The sequence below is a fragment of the Carassius auratus genome, chromosome 7 (assembly GCF_003368295.1).
Source record: "Carassius auratus strain Wakin chromosome 7, ASM336829v1, whole genome shotgun sequence".
Classification (NCBI taxonomy): domain Eukaryota; kingdom Metazoa; phylum Chordata; class Actinopteri; order Cypriniformes; family Cyprinidae; genus Carassius; species Carassius auratus.
Genome location: NC_039249.1, coordinates 22,879,139 through 22,896,074, shown reverse-complemented (window position 1 = coordinate 22,896,074; position 16,936 = coordinate 22,879,139). Strand labels below are relative to the sequence as shown.

The window sequence follows — 16,936 nt, the reverse complement described above, 5'->3', positions numbered from 1 at the left end:
AAGGCCTTACAGCGCATCCAAACTTCACACGCACAATAGAAAATGCTAATTTTCATGCACTCAGAACATTAGTGCTTGGTTGACTCACATTTGGAGCACTTTGAAGGATGTCATTTGAACCAAGAATGGGGCTGTTTTTTTTCCTGCTTTAAATGGGAAAGTTAGAATTGCACAAACCTAAACCTATCTCCTTATCTTTGCTGATAAGACCCCTGTATATGCTAAAACCAAAAGAAAAAAAGTGATCCGGAAAACTGACATTGGTAGGAAATTTTGGATGCCCTCCAGGACAGTTAGTTCATCACCATTAGTCTTCTGCTGACGTCTATTCATAGCCTCCATAGGTTGGGACCGACACATTGGTTACACCATAAAGGTATTCAGGGGTTATAAATTGCTTTACTCTTGAACTTTTTGTTGTTGCTTAAAAATTAACTGTTCACATACTGTATCCCAAGGTTGTGTCCCATCTACAGCTGCCTGTCACTTTCCTTTGTGGTTATACAGTAAATGGCTCCATTAATTAAACCATGTTGACACTTCTCAAAGCCAAATCTTTTATGAAAGATTAAGCAGTTGTAAATAAAAGAAAGACTACTGGTTTATTTTAAGAAATAAATTTCAGATTTCTGGTATGAAATTTCACATTTTTTCTTTTTTACTGTGAAATTTACTAGCAATTTATAAGTAAAAATTGTTTGTAATTTTTTTGTTCAAGTGTATTTGTAGTGGTTATTTCAAAATAAATCAGTGCTATGCATTTTATACAGTACTTAAGTGTCTACATTTGTGTAGAGTGCAATTCTGAGTCTCAATGGTCAGCTGATTTTAAACACATAAGACAATTAAATGAATAAATAAAGTCTTTATTTTACATAAAATAGGGTTTCTCTTCATTAAAAAAATTGCATATACACAGCTTTGTATAAAAACATACAAGTGCACACTTTGATACAGAAGTTATTTATCCAGTACAAAAATGTTGCCGTGTATCTAGCACAAAATTTTATAATATACAGGTTGCCTGAGGGCTTCCTAGTGTAACGTTAGTGTATCCCCTAACCATCGCCATACATGGGACCTGATACTATTTTTCCTCATTCCTTTAACTACAACCGATCACCTCATTATATGTACAATATGGAAGTGACGATCTGGCTCATTCAGTTGCATTTACACAATAATGCATCAACAGGGCAAATGTTGAATGCAGGATGACAAGACTCAAGTCAGCAGAACAGACATCATCATACGCCTCAAGTCCCGTGCAGATCTAATATTTGGAACCTTGTGAGTGTTGCATCTGTGTGCATTGCTGGAAAATGCCCTCTGTGTTTCCAGTGCTCAGTCAATGAACTCAAGTCCTTTATGAGCACCAGCAGGCAGCGTATCACTGACCTGGACCGGTCCTGAGCCGTCCCTTCAGCACCAATCTTTAGTAGAGAGTGAAGCACCTGTAATAGAATCAAACAGTTATGAGTCACAGGCATATGAAACATGACTGCAATTCAGTCCATTCAGAATAAAAAGAGGATTCTGACCCCTCTGAGGTTAATGTTAGGTTGTTATAATAAAGTGTTCGAAAGAGTGTCAGAGAGTGTCAGAGCTTTTTAAACTGGGGGCCACTTAGTTAAGGGCCCCTGGGACTGCAAAAGTGGAAAACGCTTAAAAAAATCTCCCCATACCTGATTCATATCTGTCGAACCATGTGGTGAAGTCCAGCAGCTCTTGCTCCTCAGAGCTGAGATGCTCGTAGCTACCCTCGTCAGAGGAATAAGCCGAATGAGGAGACTCTGAGCCCGCCGAGTACGCGTTGGAGACAGACGGAGACGGGACACCGCACTGTAACACGGCAGACACGGCGTCGTGCTCGTCCAGCAGCTGCTGAAGCGCTCGGATGTACTCCACCGCCGAGCGCAGAGTCTCCACTTTGCTCATCTTCTTGTTCGCCGCTCCGTTGGGCACATGCTGGCGCAGCGTCTGGAAGCCCATGTTCACCTGCTTGACGCGGTTTCTTTCGCGCTCGTTGCGTCTGGCCACCGCCATGGGCTGCTGCTGAGGGATGCTATAGCCGAGTCCGTTGAAGGTCAGTCTCCTCTTGCACCTGAGAAGCTCTGGGCTGCTCGAGCGCTGTCTCTTAAGCACTTTACATTCCCTGTCCTGCTGGGGCTCCGAGAAATGCTGGTAAAACACATTTTGAGTCATTTGCGTCGTAGCGATGACAGCTGCCTCCATGTCGCGGGAAATAAATAGATGCTGAGTTTGCGAGTAATTCGCCGCTCTCGTGCCTTTCGCGTGGCTCGCAAGTAGCGATTCACCTGTTCGGGGATTGATTTGAGGGTAAAGCAACTTGCTGTCCCTTTTCTACACGTGCGCCTCACCTCCACCCCCTTTTGGGCCGCACGCTCCCCAAAGGAAGACCCGCCCCCTGCATGAATCCCCTGCTCGGGCTTCGCACGCCGGGCGCGTGGCTTTGACAAACTCAAAGGAACTATTCTGTGCTCTCACTGCGCCACGCGTATGAGGCGCTGCTGTCTCTGTGGAATCATCCTCACCCGGCGCACGCGTATGTTCTGCGTTATGGAACGTAAAACTTAAAGTGTTGACCATTGATTTCAAAGAAACGATGGAGTGACGTCCATTTTTAGACGTTCGGGTTACTATAACTCACCTGTTGCCAGTCTGTCAGTCTGCGGGGTGCTTGGGATAACCTGCTCAATAGACGTGGCTCCAAAACAGCAAAATCACAAAACAAGACTGACATACTAAAGTGACGAAAACCTTGTTCCAAAGGGTTCTTTCTTTCTTTCTTTCTTTCTTTCTTTCTTTCTTTCTTTCTTTCTTTCTTTCTTTCTTTCTTTCTTTCTTTCTCTCTTTCTTTCTTTCTTTCTTTCTTTCTCTTTTCCTTTCTGAATATAAAAGAATAATTTCAGTATTCTACAGCCTACTGTATATTTTGATATTGCCATCTGATACCATGACTGTTACGGCCACAGTTTTATTAGGGGTATTAGGCAAACAAATAAATTAATATTTTGAATGCATACAGTAGCCTATGTAACTTTCATCCTCTAGAGTGCATATATGGATTGTAAAAAAAAAAAAAAAAAAAAAAAAAAAAAAAAAAAACTTTTAAGACGTTTTTGATAATTTTTTATTTTTTTTAATCAGGATTTTCGTATATAACCATGTTTAAATGTCATTGCTATATGTCTCCAGTCCACAAGAATATCAAAACCTTTATTTTGATGGTCCCTTTTAGAATGGGTGACTCTTAAGTACATGTCAACAAGTCATTAGAGTAGTTAGTCAATGGTATACTTAATATCTGCTATTTATATCTTTTATATTTAATATCTGTGATTTTTAGACATTCTACTGACTAAACTAGGTAACTTTGCATCTCAACTTATCCATAACCTTACAGTCTACCAATACTCTGAGTTAGATGATGTGTATTTTCTAAGTTACTTATAGTCAGTATAATATCTAAAGGGAACCATACAAATAAAGTAAGTAATTAAATAATTTACACTTTAAACTTTATATTTGATATGCTTTGTTAGAATATTTATATGTTGAGGTAAACACGTAGACCTACTTTTTACTTTTTAGCTAATTCAAAGCATAAAGGCAGACAGAAAGAGACTTCCCCATGATACTTTTGTATCTGTATAACTTTATTGAACAATTCATTACATGTTCAAACCTGGACTCCACAGCAGCAATACTTTACTCTTCACAAACAGTCCTCAAAAAAAAACATAAATGTATAACGATCACCCCCTAGCGGTGACAATATTTTTCTACAAGTCAACATATCCACCACACAAAACTTGTCTATGTTCCCTAAAATCTTAGATCCCTTCATTTCAGTCAAGAAATATACAGTACATTAATTATAGTAAGTATTATATAGGCTAGTTTTGGAACTATTACAATTTATGTAATAATGTGTTGGAAACATTACAATGCTATTGTCTGTGCAAGTTGGTATTTTAATTAATTACAGTATGTAAATATTCAAGTTGTGTTTCACAATATTTAAGGAATGACACATTTGTAGTCTGCAACAGTCGTTCCCATCAACTCAAGTTCAATTGTTTGATCCATATGCCCTGTCTTTAGGTCGAAGCATCAGGAGCTGAAAATAAATAAATAAATAAATAAATTATAAAGAATAATAAAGGGCAGAAGACTAAATGCATGTTTTATTTCTCTGTAAATAAATGCATTTACTTCTAGGGAACAGCAACTCCGTCCTTCGTTGGTGTCCATTAGGGCAAGAATGTATTTCCTCAAGTCCTCTATAAGACAAAACAAAGTAAATCTGATTTAATTTCAATACATTTAAAACGTTCATTTAAAGTCAAACATACATTAATAAAATGAATAGGTAATGCTCTAATGAGAACACACAAAAAGTGGACATAACACATGGAAACTTACATATTACATTTGCCTGTCCCTGAATCATCTAACCATTCTTGCCAGTCATTCCATTCAAAGTATTCGTCACAGTCACTGGATTTACAGGGAGTGTGGACAGTCAGGCACAACCCTTGCCACTGTTCTGTCAGTTTGTTCAGCCGTATCATAATCTTCTTTATCACTTCCCATGCTTTCTGGATGTCTTCTGAAGTTTCCACTACAAGTAGGAAAATATTATCGCAACATATAATCATTGCCGTTAAAAGTGGTTTTTACTAGGGGTGGAACGGTTCAACTTTTTCACAGTTAGGTTTGTTTCACAGTTTTAGTTGTCATGGTTTTGGTACGGTATGGTATGTGTTATGTTTATGGAAAAACTATACTTTCAAATAAAAAATAAATCATAAGAATATTATATCTAACTACAAGCAACAGCACAAGCAAATACAATAGATTAAAGATACAAATAAAATAAACAGTGATTTTCAGTGTTTTTTTTTTTTTTTTTTTTTTTAGATAGGTCTAGCATTAGTTTTTAGTTACAGAAACCAAATGTAAAACAGCATTGCATATTGTACAGTATAAATGAAAAATTGTTCTTTATTAAAGCTACAAAAGCTTTTCAATCAAGAGCAGTGAGTGATTTCTTTTTTGTTGCTGTTCAATTAAAATTAAGACTGTCACTTTAAGAGAATGCACTGATCCAGTAGGCCTACGTTTTACCGGCTATGTCTGTTGTAGGATACATACCAAGACGGACATTATGACATAATTATTCTGTGAATTTGTCAATTTAAGCACAATACTTCAGCGAGAGCTTAATATTTGCTCACGTTCTGAGACGCTGGTTTGCACGCTTTGGATGAGTGCACACACAAATCTTCTCACTACATGGGCGAGCTTGCATCCTTTGGCTCTAAATGTTTAAACTGTCAAAGCTTAAATGAGTTTAGATTAATCACAGATATCAACATGTGCTGTTCAGGTCTCACATGTACAGCCGAGTGATGATGGAATAAATTACTGCTCATATTCCAACATACGGCATTCGCATTAAACAAGAGTGGATGGCTTGTCCAGGTTTTTTTTTATTATTTTTTAATCGCTGTTGTTGTAATGTCTGGGAAGGCAGAATGCGCATCTATCAACAGAAACATATATTAGCTGAATACTGTTTGATTTACGTTTTATTTATAGCAGACCATATTCAAGATGTTTTGTCAGATTTAAGTTGAACCGCGGTCCCAGCGCATGTCGAGCCATGTGTGAAGAACCGAATGGTAAAAAAAAAAATTTCTGCAAACTGTCCCGCCCCCAAGTTTTTACTGTACATTTCTGCCATATGGACAATGGACATCACCTTGACATAGTCACTAGTGATGCGTGGGTCGTCTCATAACCCGCGGGCCCCGTTGCATGGAATTTAGTGGTGGAAATTTTGATTCTTTCAAGAGATTTGTTTTGTTTTTCAGTTCGTTCACCAAAATGATTCATTCATTGATTCGTTCAGTGACCATTTCTTCATATTACACAAATACGCCAGCAGTTGGCGTAAAAGAGTGTCTTATGTGTTATGTCTTAAGTCAACAAACTTAAATACTTGTGACAAAAACTGATTTGCCTTTATTAAATTGTGTGCATTGAATAAGTAGTCTAAATAAATTGTTCAGATTATGAAAGCACAAGGTTTTATCGGGGATTAAAAGTGGAGTTATGTTCTGAATTCCAAAAATGTGCACCAATAACTGCGCTTTGTATCGGCTGATTGCTGATCGAGATTTACATGCTTGGCCGACTGACCCTGTAGGTACTCTCAATCAGTTCATTCACGAACGAGATGTATCAGTTCATTCAACTCTTTCACCTACGAGAATATTGTATTCGTTCACTACATTCAACAAGTCACACGCTCCGTCACATTTTGAGTAACTCTTTTGCCACAACAGGAACTTTACCCAGGAACTAGGGATTTTGGCCTGGTACAAGGTGTGTTTCCACCGCAGGAAACAGGAACTAAATAAAAAAAAATGCCCCTCAGAAAGTCCCTACTGGCGAGGTAGTACTTTTTCAAAGTCCCGAAATATTTGGGGGCAGGACTTGGGCGCTAAACATCCTGATTGGTTAAGTTCACGCAGCATTGGTTGGGTTCAACCACCATTTATTCGGATCATTTTCAAAATATTACTGTTATTGTGTCATAAAATGTAATTTTTAAAGTATTTCAAGGGAGAATGTAGTTGTTTAAAACTAAAATCTGTGGTTTATTTGTAAAGACAGGTCCTGTTTAAAAATGTGTTGTTTCGCCGATTTTGGAGACAGTCAGCTCCACGTGATCAGCGGGAGCTCAGTGATCATCTATCCGCTGAGAAGCAGCCTCACCTCGGATAGACCTTCTGATGTGTGCCACTGGCTCTGATGTCTCTTTAGTGGTTAAACAAACATATAATTTGTTTTAGGTAAATCTAACAGGTCTCTTTTTAGTCTGTATTCAATTTATCTTTATGTTAAAATGACAATCAAAAAGGCAAATTTATATAATATTTTGTTTCATTGTAATGGCTGTATATATAAACATATCATCACACTCCCGAGAGAATGCACAGTCTGAACTACCGATGATGCACGTCCAAAATCAGCGTACTTTGTATTGAGAAATGCATGCAAACCTAAATCACCAGTCTATTTGCCTAATCTTCCCGGTACTTTACACCGCGGTGGAAACGCAGAAAGCAACAGGTCTGTGGGGGGAAAAAGTTCCTGGGAAAAAAAGTTCCTGGAACAAATGTTCCGGGTAAATTCGGTGGAAATGCGGCATTAGACAGGATGAAACAGTTCACAGAGCTATTCACGAGCTGCGCATGTGCTGCTAATAGCGCCGCGCTCGTGCGCTGCTGTTGGAAGAACTTCATTGAATGAGAAATGAGTCTTTTAATGTCTATGGTCAGTGGATTACGTTCAAGATTTGCATCATAGTGCAATTACCTGTAGCCTATATTACTTACAGTATATGGAATATATATTTTCAAATTTTATTAGGTTCTTTGATAAGGTTACGATAAGAAGGTTTAAGTAGCAACTTAAGTAGTAACTTCCGTGTGACCCGATGCACGGGGCGGGGCAAGAAATATTATTTCATTTGCAGGGCAGGCTTGGACGGGCCAAATAATTTCATAAAAGCGGGACACGCAGGTTGGAAAAAACCCTGACCCGCGCATCACTAATAGTAACCACTCACAAGCTACTCATAGATATAATGTAGAAATGTCTCAGGTTACTTATGTAACCATGGAGTAGAGAACCAGACACTACATCCTCTAGGTGTCGGTATGAGAAAACGTCTCTTGGTGACCCTTGTCTAAAGCATACATGCAAAAACACCAATGACATGTTGGCCAGCGACAGCTCATGATGCCAGGCGCCGGAAGAACACGTCATCCACTTCTTTGTCTGAAGCTTGCTTCGGAAGAGTGTCAAGAAACCTAGAGGATGCGGTGTCTTGTTCCCTACTCAGGGAACCATGGTTACATTCAAGGGAACTTCAAACTGGGTAGCTAAAAGGAACTGTATACTCACACCACAATGCAGAGGGGAGTGCATGCCAGAACCAAGTTGAGCAGTACCAAAATCTACCATCAGTCAAGTACTAGCATGCAAACTTACCACAGTGTGGATTTTAGAAAGTGCACTAAGACTTCATGTGCACACTTACCATAACATGAATAATAACAATTCTAGCGGACCCTCGTAGCACTCTGACAGAGAAGCCCATAGATGGAAATGTTACATCCCACAAGCAACGCGTTAAGAAGTCATCAACTCGATCTATGGTAAAATGATAAAGGGGAGTGCTGCTAATACTACCACGAGAAAAGTCACAGAGTAAGGAATCTAACTCCTCAGAAGGAGAGAGAAATTGAGTGCTCAAAAGGAAGCACCATGCTCACAATAAGCGATGCTTTAAAAGTGTGCCAACAGAGACACAATGGTTGAGTTGAGCCCAAGGTACCGAGTCTAACCAACTCAGAGAAAGGTAACATGGCTACTAATGCTTAACCCTTACTATACAGGATTTCAGAAAAGTATGTGTAGTCTAGTGTGCACATTTACCACTATGTGAATTTCAGAAAGTGCACAAAGCTTAGTGTGTGCACTTACCAAGCATGGATTTAAGAGCTTCTCAAGCATCTGTTCACAGATGCCCGGAAGTACTGAGCCAAACAGAAGAGGCTAGGTCAAATACAACCTTCTGAGGCAAGGGGAGCTCTGCCTGAGACAGCATTACACAAGAAGGTTCTTGCAAATTCCACCTATAATTCTCGCTCGATGCCTTTGGCAAAAGTGGATATTCCGGTGATCAGGAAGCCCCTCAGGGCAACCTAGATACGGTGTACCAGACAGGGCAGCCTGAAAGCATAAGCCCAGTCTGGACATACAGGAAATTTTGCAGTGCCGTGCCGGGGGCCTGATGATCATAAAGGCTCCTGCAGAAGCCTGTGATCTGGCCACATGATCCAGGAAGCATGAAACCAGAACCAGGGTTCTCATATCGGCTGGATACAACATCAACGAGTGATTATATATATATATATATATATATATATATATATATATATATATATATATATATATATATATATATATATATAAATTGGATCATACTCCCCCACCATGTTTCCCACGCAAGAGCCCCATTCAAGAACCGACCTAAAGAAAGCTAACTTCAGTCAGGTGGAGAGATGGTGTTTACAGGGGAATTAGGAAAAGAAAGAGAAGGCGAATCCCAGGGGAAATGAGTAGATATCCCAGTATCACTCTAATCTAGACGAAAAGTGCCAACGCCTCATCTGGATCACATCTCTTAGGCCACGTTTCCATTGAAATGACCTGGAACAATTGTACCAGGAACTATTTTTCCCAGGAACTTTTTCCCCCCGGACCTGTTGCTTTCTGCATTTCCACCGCGTTGTAAAGTACCGGGAAGATTAGTCAAATAGACTTCTGATGTAGGTCTGATACAGAGCAAAGATAGCCTGTTAGATTTACCTAAAACAAATTATATGTTATATTTAACCACTAAAGAGACATCAGCTGAGGTGAGGCTGCTCTCGGTGGATAGATGAAGACTGAGCTCCCGCTGGTCAAGTGGAGCTGACCAACTCCGACATTGGCGAAACAACACATTTTTAAATAGACGCTGTCTTTATAAATACATCACAGATTTGAGTTTTAAACAACTAAATTCTCGCCTGAAATACTTTTAAAATGACATTTCATGACACAATAACAGTAATATTTAGAAAATGATCTGAATAAATGGTGGTTGAACTCAACCAATGCTGCGTGAACTCAACCAATCAGGATGTTTAGCGCCCAAGTCCCGCCTCTGAAAGCTCCGTAACTTTGAAAAAGTACACCTCGCCAGCAGGGACTTTCTGAGGGGCATTGTGGCGAGTGGGGCGGGGCCGAGAGGCGTGGGAACGATGAGTGAGGCCAGGTGTAGTGATTGGAGATGAGCTACACCTGCGCCCCACCGCCAGTATCGAGTCCCACGTAGGAGATGGAAGGAGGTGCGCATCAGTCGCCCTCACGGCGACTGACGCGCATAAATAAAAGCCAAAACATAAAATAAAGTCCCAGGCCTGGTCCTCTCTCGTCCATCACGGTCGTCGCTCCAGTTTTATATCCTTCCATCTCCTACGTGGGACTCGATACTGGCGGTGGGGCGCAGGTGTAGCTCATCTCCAATCACTACACCTGGCCTCACTCCTCGTTCCCACGCCTCTCGGCCCCGCCCCACTCGCCACAGGCATTTTTTTACCTGGAACTTTATTTAGTTCCTGGTTCCTGCAGTGGAAACACACAGAGTACCAGGCCAAAGTCCCTAGTTCCTGGGTAAAGTTCCTGCGGTGGAAACGCTGCATTATTTTGCCTACCTCCCTTTGAACCACGATTTTGAAACACTAGCCTCCTGTGCCCATTTCTGATCCTCAGATGGAGACAGGGAAGGACCCCTGGGTTTGTATGGGCTCAGACCTGGACCTTGTGAGCGTGCCTCATCTCCCTGAATTTCTCAACCACCGTCTCAACGGAGGTATTGAAATGTTGGCATAACTAGTATGCTTGAATCTGTGGATGCAGGACGATAATGGATTTTTTTTAAAGCCGGAGTGCAGTATAATCTGAGAAGGACATGATATAAACCATCTGTTTAATAACTGGAGACAGAGCCACACTATAAATTTCACTGCAATGCAAAGTGCAGAATGCATTTAGCTCCCATGGGAGTTAAACACGCCCCGCCCAACTGCTAGATTACCTCAGAAATCAAGAATGAATGAAACTGCTGTGTATGCATCGCTATTCCCACAAGAGGTGAACGCACTCATGCAAACGCTAACTACAAACTAGGGTAAATGGTGAAATACTCACATCCCCCTCAGTAGTCCCGTAAATACATCACAATGAGCACTGGCCATCTCCTCGTGAGACGAGCGCATTCAATTCACACACAGAAGATAAGCAATGAATGCAAAGTGCTTCAATTCCCTCAAGAGCTGAATGCACTTGCTCTTCATCACACACACAGCACGTGAGCCATGTGAAACTGCAAGTATCAGAGCAAAGCCTCTGGCAAAAAATATGCACTTCTACCGTATTTTCTGGACTATAAGTCACACTTTTTTTCATAGTTTGGCTGGTCCTGTGACTTATAGTCAGGTGCGACTTATTTATCAAAATTAATTTCACATGAACCGAGAGAAATGAACCAAGAGAAAACATTACCATCTACAGCCACCAGAGGGCGCTCTATGCTGCTCTGTGCTCCTGTAGTCTACACTGAGCAGCATAGAGCGCCCTCTCGCGGCTGTAGATGGTATTGTGTTCTCTTGGTTCTTGGTTCTACATAAATGTGACTTATAGTCCAGTGCGACTTATATATGTTTTTTTCCTCGTCATGATGTATTTTTGGACTGATGCGTCTTACTCGGTGCGACTTATAGTCTGAAAAATACGGTAATTGCTTCACACTCCAAACTAAATAGTCAATGAAGACGAAGAAGAGGATGACGTGTTCTGTCGGCGCCTATTTATACTATAGTCATACTTGTAGCGACATCATGAGCTATCGCCAGCCAACCAGGCGTCAAGGAAGTCGACCGGAAGTTGAAGTCGGCTGCGTGCTGCCATCTTGTAGCAGAACTTCACTTGAGGACGCAATTCAAAGCTCCCTTGAATGGGAACTATAATTTTCTGTGAAGATAATTCTGTTAATCTGCTTTGCAATAGTTTGTATTGTAAAAACCGCCATACAAAGAAATGTGGACTGAATTTACCTGAATGTAGAAAAAATAACCGCTTACTGCCAACAATTTGGACAAGATATCAAAAAACGAAGAAATATATTTAATGTATGTGCTTGAGAGGCTACAAATGTAAATCATTGTTATACAAAATGTAATCAAACAGAAGACTTACGCTCATTCTCTTTGCAGCGGATCTCAATAAACTGGTCCTCCTCACGGCGTTCTCTGAGCAGAAGCCGTCTGTCCCCACAGCACAGCATACACTGGTCTTTTCCGATCCAGTATGGAGAGTACAAGGAGCATGCCCTGATGGCAAGCCTGTAAAGCAAGAATTTGTTTTACATGTCATTACTAGTTATCCCAGTTACAAACAAATCAGTGTAAATTAACTTTTTGATCATCTGGTTTGATGACACCCCGCAAAACATGAAAGATAACAGAGTGAATAAACCAGGAATGTTCTTTAATAACCTGTATTTCTTTATTTTCCTCTAAGAGACAAGCTCAAGCATTCACCTGTGAAAGAAACCATGTGGTATCTCAGGTAGGAAGTAAACATGGATATTTAGGTCCTCTGGATCATCTGATTCCCACTTTTGCTCTACCTGTTTGTTGTCTGGCAGGTAACTTGGGAACAGACAAGCATCTGGCTCATACACAATCGGATTTGAAGCCACCCATTTTGTCTTCGGACAGAATTCGTTGGCTTTTGGATTGAGAGGACTGTTATGTTTGGTCGACAAGCATACATTAAAGTATTTTAGTAGTGAAAGGAGACTTCCTTCCTTATTATTGGACCCAACCACCTCCTCAATTAGATCATCATCAGTAACGCCATATTTCTTCTGGAGCTCAGTCCGCACCAGGATCCTGATAGCCACATTGTTTAAGGATGCTCTGTATTTATAGTCGTTGATCCATTTTTTTTTCTGTACTGCAAGCGCATTTTCTGATTTCAGCTGTGCAGAGGAAATCTTTTTCAGTTCCTGGACTAGGTCATGCCTCACAATAGCCTGTGACAGAATTAAAGGAAAATAACTAATGAAGGATTTTATACACTTATTGTGTTTCGGTTATTCAAATACATTAATTGGTTGTGATTTAAATGTTTGATGCACAAACCTTAAACAATGAGATGAGGAACGGTGGTTCTACAAACAAACAGCCAGCCAATTCTGGGATTTCCTTGTACCACATAATGACTCCAATTCGGTGGAGATACTGAAGAATTAACTTAAGTTTCTCATCGTCCAGTGTAATATGTCTGTCCTTCAGATCACACAAGAGGGTGCTTTGACTCACAATTCCTGATAGTAGGTGCAAATTTCAGAATCAGGAAACTTATTCAAGAACAGACACACCAAAAAAATAAAATAAAAATAAAAACCTGACCATGCTCAGCAATGTCACCGTTTTTCAGAAGTTCTTTAATATCCTTCTCCACCTCATAGTAGCTTCTAGGTAATGTCCGATCTATGTTGGGGAATGTATCTGTGTTTAAAACCACACTTTTGATATGATCACCTAGCTTGACAATGTCATCCTCTTTCGTGCAGTCTATAGGCACAAGGTCAAGTACCTGAAAACAAAAAGAGACAAAGAAGGTTGTGGCAGCACATTTTATTCAATTCTATTAGATAATAAAACAACAACTACAAAGCCAAATTACCTTAAGTTTGTACTCAATCAGTTTTTCAATCTGATTTATCTGATCATAGTATAAAGATGAGTCCTCCTTATCCTGGAAGTTCTTCTTGCTCCGCTCTAAATTAGCTATATGCGTTTTAACCATTTCATTCACCTGGTCTCTGATGTGTTCTTTCTTTTCTTTCACATCATTCTCATCTGTGCATTGGTCAACATGAGTGCCCACAAGCAGAACTACTGAGTCTGGTATCCTAAGCTGAAGATTTTTGATCCAGAACTCCACATTCTCTGTGAAACTTTGGGCATCCATGTTGTAACTTAAAAGAAAAAGAAAAAAGAAAGTTGAATGCATTGCTATTTGGTTGTAATTCCAACTGGTCCAATAATATTCTGGTTTTGCCCATTTTATAGTCACAACACAAAAATTACACATCTAACTGTTTAGTAATAGTGATGTTTGCTAATAAAAGAATGCATTCACAATGAGTTGTATGTGTATTGGTTAGAGTATATTACACTGTGAGATCTATCACAAGCAAAAATAAAAACAAAGGCTTTACCTGGAAAGGTTGATGGCAAGTATGACAAAGGCTTGAGCTGTTATAAACACATGATGGGTGATGTAGTATTCCTCTTGTCCAGCAAAGTCCCAAACGATAAAACGAATACCCTCAATATCAACTTCACTGATTTCGATCCCTACCGTACGATCATCCACGTCCACTGGTACAGAGCAACCCTGCTTCAGACTGCGGCACAGAGTGGATTTCCCTGCCATGGAGTTCCCCAGAAACATAGTCTTCACAGTTTTCTGATTTGGGGCGTTCGCCTCAAGCATCGCAAAGTAGTTCTGGATATCTCTCAATCCCCCTGCACACACTTCCTGAGGGGGCTTTCTAAGAGGGTTACCATTAGCTTTGAACAGAGTTAAGCTACTGTTTTGAAAGAGTAGTTCTGGTAGGTCAGTTAACCGGTTCCTCTCAACATAAAGTTCTTTTAGGTTTGAAAGGCCCACAACAGGATCCAAATCCCTCAGGCAGTTGTTGGACAGGTTTAGGTAGACGAGATGTTGGCACCTGTTGATGTCCTGGGGTAGCTGTTCAAGTCGATTGGTGCTCATCTTTAGAAATCGAAGTTTCTCCAAGGATGGAAAAACATTTTCTGGAATGGTCTTGATAGTGTTCTGATTGATATAAAGTTTCTCCAACTGGTGTAACCCTCTAATGTCCACAGGGAAATCAGTGAACTCATTCCTGCACAGGATGAGCTCCGTCAGGTTTTTCAGCTGAGTGATACCAGTGATTTGTTTGAGTCTGTTCCGCTGTAGATCTACCTTTACTGCATCTCCACCCCTCTGAAGTAGCTCATAGGGAAGGGCTCTGAGTTTCTTTCCAGCAAAGTTTTCTTCTTTTTTGCCATTTTGATTTCCTATAGTAATATTATTGTTAATGTAATAATAATAATGAAATCATTTTATTTTAAACTTTAAAACAAACATGCTCCTAACGTCTTATTCTTACCCTTTTCATAAATGACTCGGAGTAAAGCATAAATATTTCATCATAAATGATAAATTAATGTGTTCTGTCTAGGCATCAAAACTAATTACATATCTCTGTGTCAGTTAGTTAGGATAAGCAATTATGTCCAGCAAATCATCGGGAGTGACTCCTACCTAATTATAATATACTGTGTTTACATGTTTTATTTTCAAACGAATTTGTAGCATTTTTTACAGATCAAGATGAAAAAAAGTGTGAACATACCATTTAAATCGGGCATGTTGATGAGATGCTAAAGAAAGTCTTTCGCTCGTCTGTGTGTCAGATCTACTTCCTTATGTCTGATAGAGCAAAGTAGGGAAGGACTTTTAACAAAGCAGTTCAAAGGTTTTTTACTTTCATTTTCTGGAAAACGCGACAGTATCTAGTTCAGTTTCTGTCAGGTGGTTTACAGTCATCTTAAGACGAAGCGGCACTGCCATCATCTGGATAAAATGTGAAACAATGTGCATACGAAAGAGAGGTTGGTGTTGAAATAAAACTCTTACATAGAAATTATATTGCAAGGAAAAATAACGTTTCTATTATTTAGGTTTTGAAATATCTCAGCACCAGTTTTTTATTTTATTTTGGAAGAATGGCGTCATTACACACATGTGGAGGGCGAAGTGTAAAGTTGGTGGCAGTCGTGGCCTAATGGTTAATGTCAGACTTGTGGTCCATCCAAAGGTCGTGGGTCTGAGTCTCGTTACAGGCATTACAGGGATTGTAGGTGGAGAGAGTGAATGTACAGCGCCAGTCCACCCTTCCACCCTTCCACCCTCAATAGCATGTTACATGACTGAGGTAGAATCCACTGGCAAGGCACCGGACCCCCAATTGCTCCCCACGGTGCCACAGTTGCCCACTGCTCTTGGTGTGTGTGTGCACTTGGTTGGGTGAAATGCAGAGCACATCCTTTCCTTCCTTCCTTTCCACCAATTGAATCAGCAAAGGGCCAAAGAGTTTATTTTTATTGTTATTATTCAGTTATGTCAGAAAAAATGGGTTTGTCAAGTATAAATCCAAAGAGCTGAGAATGGAAAACACAGTGAATGAAAGACTTTGATAAACACTTTGGTGAAAACACCATGCACCACCATAAACATTAACACAAGACATGTAACTCAGGAAACAGAGGGCTTATATACACAGGAAGTGTAAATCAATAGAATAATGAACAGGTGTGCAAACTAAATTAGAAACCACAAACTATTGGCGGGAGAAATAAGAACAAAGGAAACAGGTAGAAAAACAAGGAACACTAGAAGTAGAACATAACATATTCATATGTTAGCAAAGAGAAGAATATTTTTAGAAATGTTGCTGCAAAATGCTCTCATTATGAATGCTTAGCTGCTGGAGCAGGGCTAGGAGGTTGTTACACTTATGAAAAAATCCTGGTTACGCCCCTGCTTAGATTTTATTTGACACGTAACAAAATAAGGTAGTCACTGGCTATATATAGACACAACACTTTTATCATACTAAACAAGGCGTGAAGCAACAGCATTTATGACATGCTTTTGATTGGCTGTACCTATTACCATAGGAAAAATGTATTGCTCAGTGGTTGCTCTTCCTAAGCTCAGGAGATTTAGATGAGATTCTCATTTATCTCTCATTATTCTCAACAGCATTACAAAATTACTTTGGAGAAATAGAAGTAGACACAAATGAGAAATATTTGAGGAGAAAAAATAGTCAAAACTGAGAATGTGGTGAAAGAAGCATAGAATCTATATTTATTGTCTTGCTGCAATCTCTATCAAGACTACATTATAGGTTATATTTTATTGCTCAGTTTCTCATTTTAATCTCAACAGTGTCTCAGATGCTTATCCTAAAAATCCTTAGGAGAGATAAAAGTAGACACAACTGAGACAAGAAAGTTCTTAAACTGAAACCCCCCATTTAGGGCCTTTCAAGTACTTGGCACTGAACAACTGAACTTTTGAGGAGACAAATGTGAGAGGTCCAGTCTCTACCTAAAGAGAAAAATCTGAGCACAGT

General features: G+C 39.9%; 2 protein-coding genes across 3 annotated transcripts; both read right to left on the bottom strand.

Annotated features, from left to right (window-relative positions):
- Positions 1-850: 850 nt before the first annotated feature.
- ascl1b (achaete-scute family bHLH transcription factor 1b) lies at positions 851-2,661 on the bottom strand. Its single transcript, XM_026267972.1, has 2 exons — positions 1,686-2,661; positions 851-1,454 (listed from the first exon to the last, which is right to left on the bottom strand). Exons 1-2 carry the CDS (start codon positions 2,233-2,235, stop codon positions 1,423-1,425), a joined length of 582 nt encoding a protein of 193 aa, XP_026123757.1. The 5' UTR covers positions 2,236-2,661; the 3' UTR covers positions 851-1,422.
- A 988-nt stretch (positions 2,662-3,649) lies between these two features.
- Positions 3,650-15,278, bottom strand: LOC113106251 (malignant fibrous histiocytoma-amplified sequence 1-like). Of its 2 annotated transcripts, none has more exons than XM_026267970.1 (10): positions 15,149-15,278; positions 13,943-14,810; positions 13,405-13,699; positions 13,128-13,314; positions 12,858-13,042; positions 12,252-12,748; positions 11,908-12,053; positions 4,450-4,648; positions 4,240-4,307; positions 3,650-4,144 (listed from the first exon to the last, which is right to left on the bottom strand). In XM_026267970.1, exons 1-10 carry the CDS (start codon positions 15,162-15,164, stop codon positions 4,125-4,127), a joined length of 2,481 nt encoding a protein of 826 aa, XP_026123755.1. In that variant the 5' UTR covers positions 15,165-15,278; the 3' UTR covers positions 3,650-4,124. The 2 variants fall into 2 exon arrangements, with proteins under 2 accessions (XP_026123755.1, XP_026123756.1); XM_026267971.1 differs by having other exon boundaries at positions 13,146-13,314.
- Between the last annotated feature and the right edge of the window lie 1,658 nt (positions 15,279-16,936).

What these genes read in the sequence shown, in the direction of transcription:
- ascl1b (XM_026267972.1), bottom strand. Translation starts at nt 2,235, where the DNA reads ATGGAGGCAGCTGTCATCGCTACGACGCAAATGACTCAAAATGTGTTT. An exon ending in GTTCGACAGATATGAATCAG is followed by an intron (nt 1,455 to 1,685) that starts GTATGGGGAGAT and finishes ATTCTATTACAG; the next exon opens with GTGCTTCACTCTCTACTAAA.
- LOC113106251 (XM_026267970.1), bottom strand. An exon ending in CCACATGGTTTCTTTCACAG is followed by an intron (nt 12,054 to 12,251) that starts GTGAATGCTTGA and finishes CTTGCTTTACAG; the next exon opens with GCTTGCCATCAGGGCATGCT. An exon ending in CCGCTGCAAAGAGAATGAGC is followed by an intron (nt 4,649 to 11,907) that starts GTAAGTCTTCTG and finishes TCCTACTTGTAG; the next exon opens with TGGAAACTTCAGAAGACATC.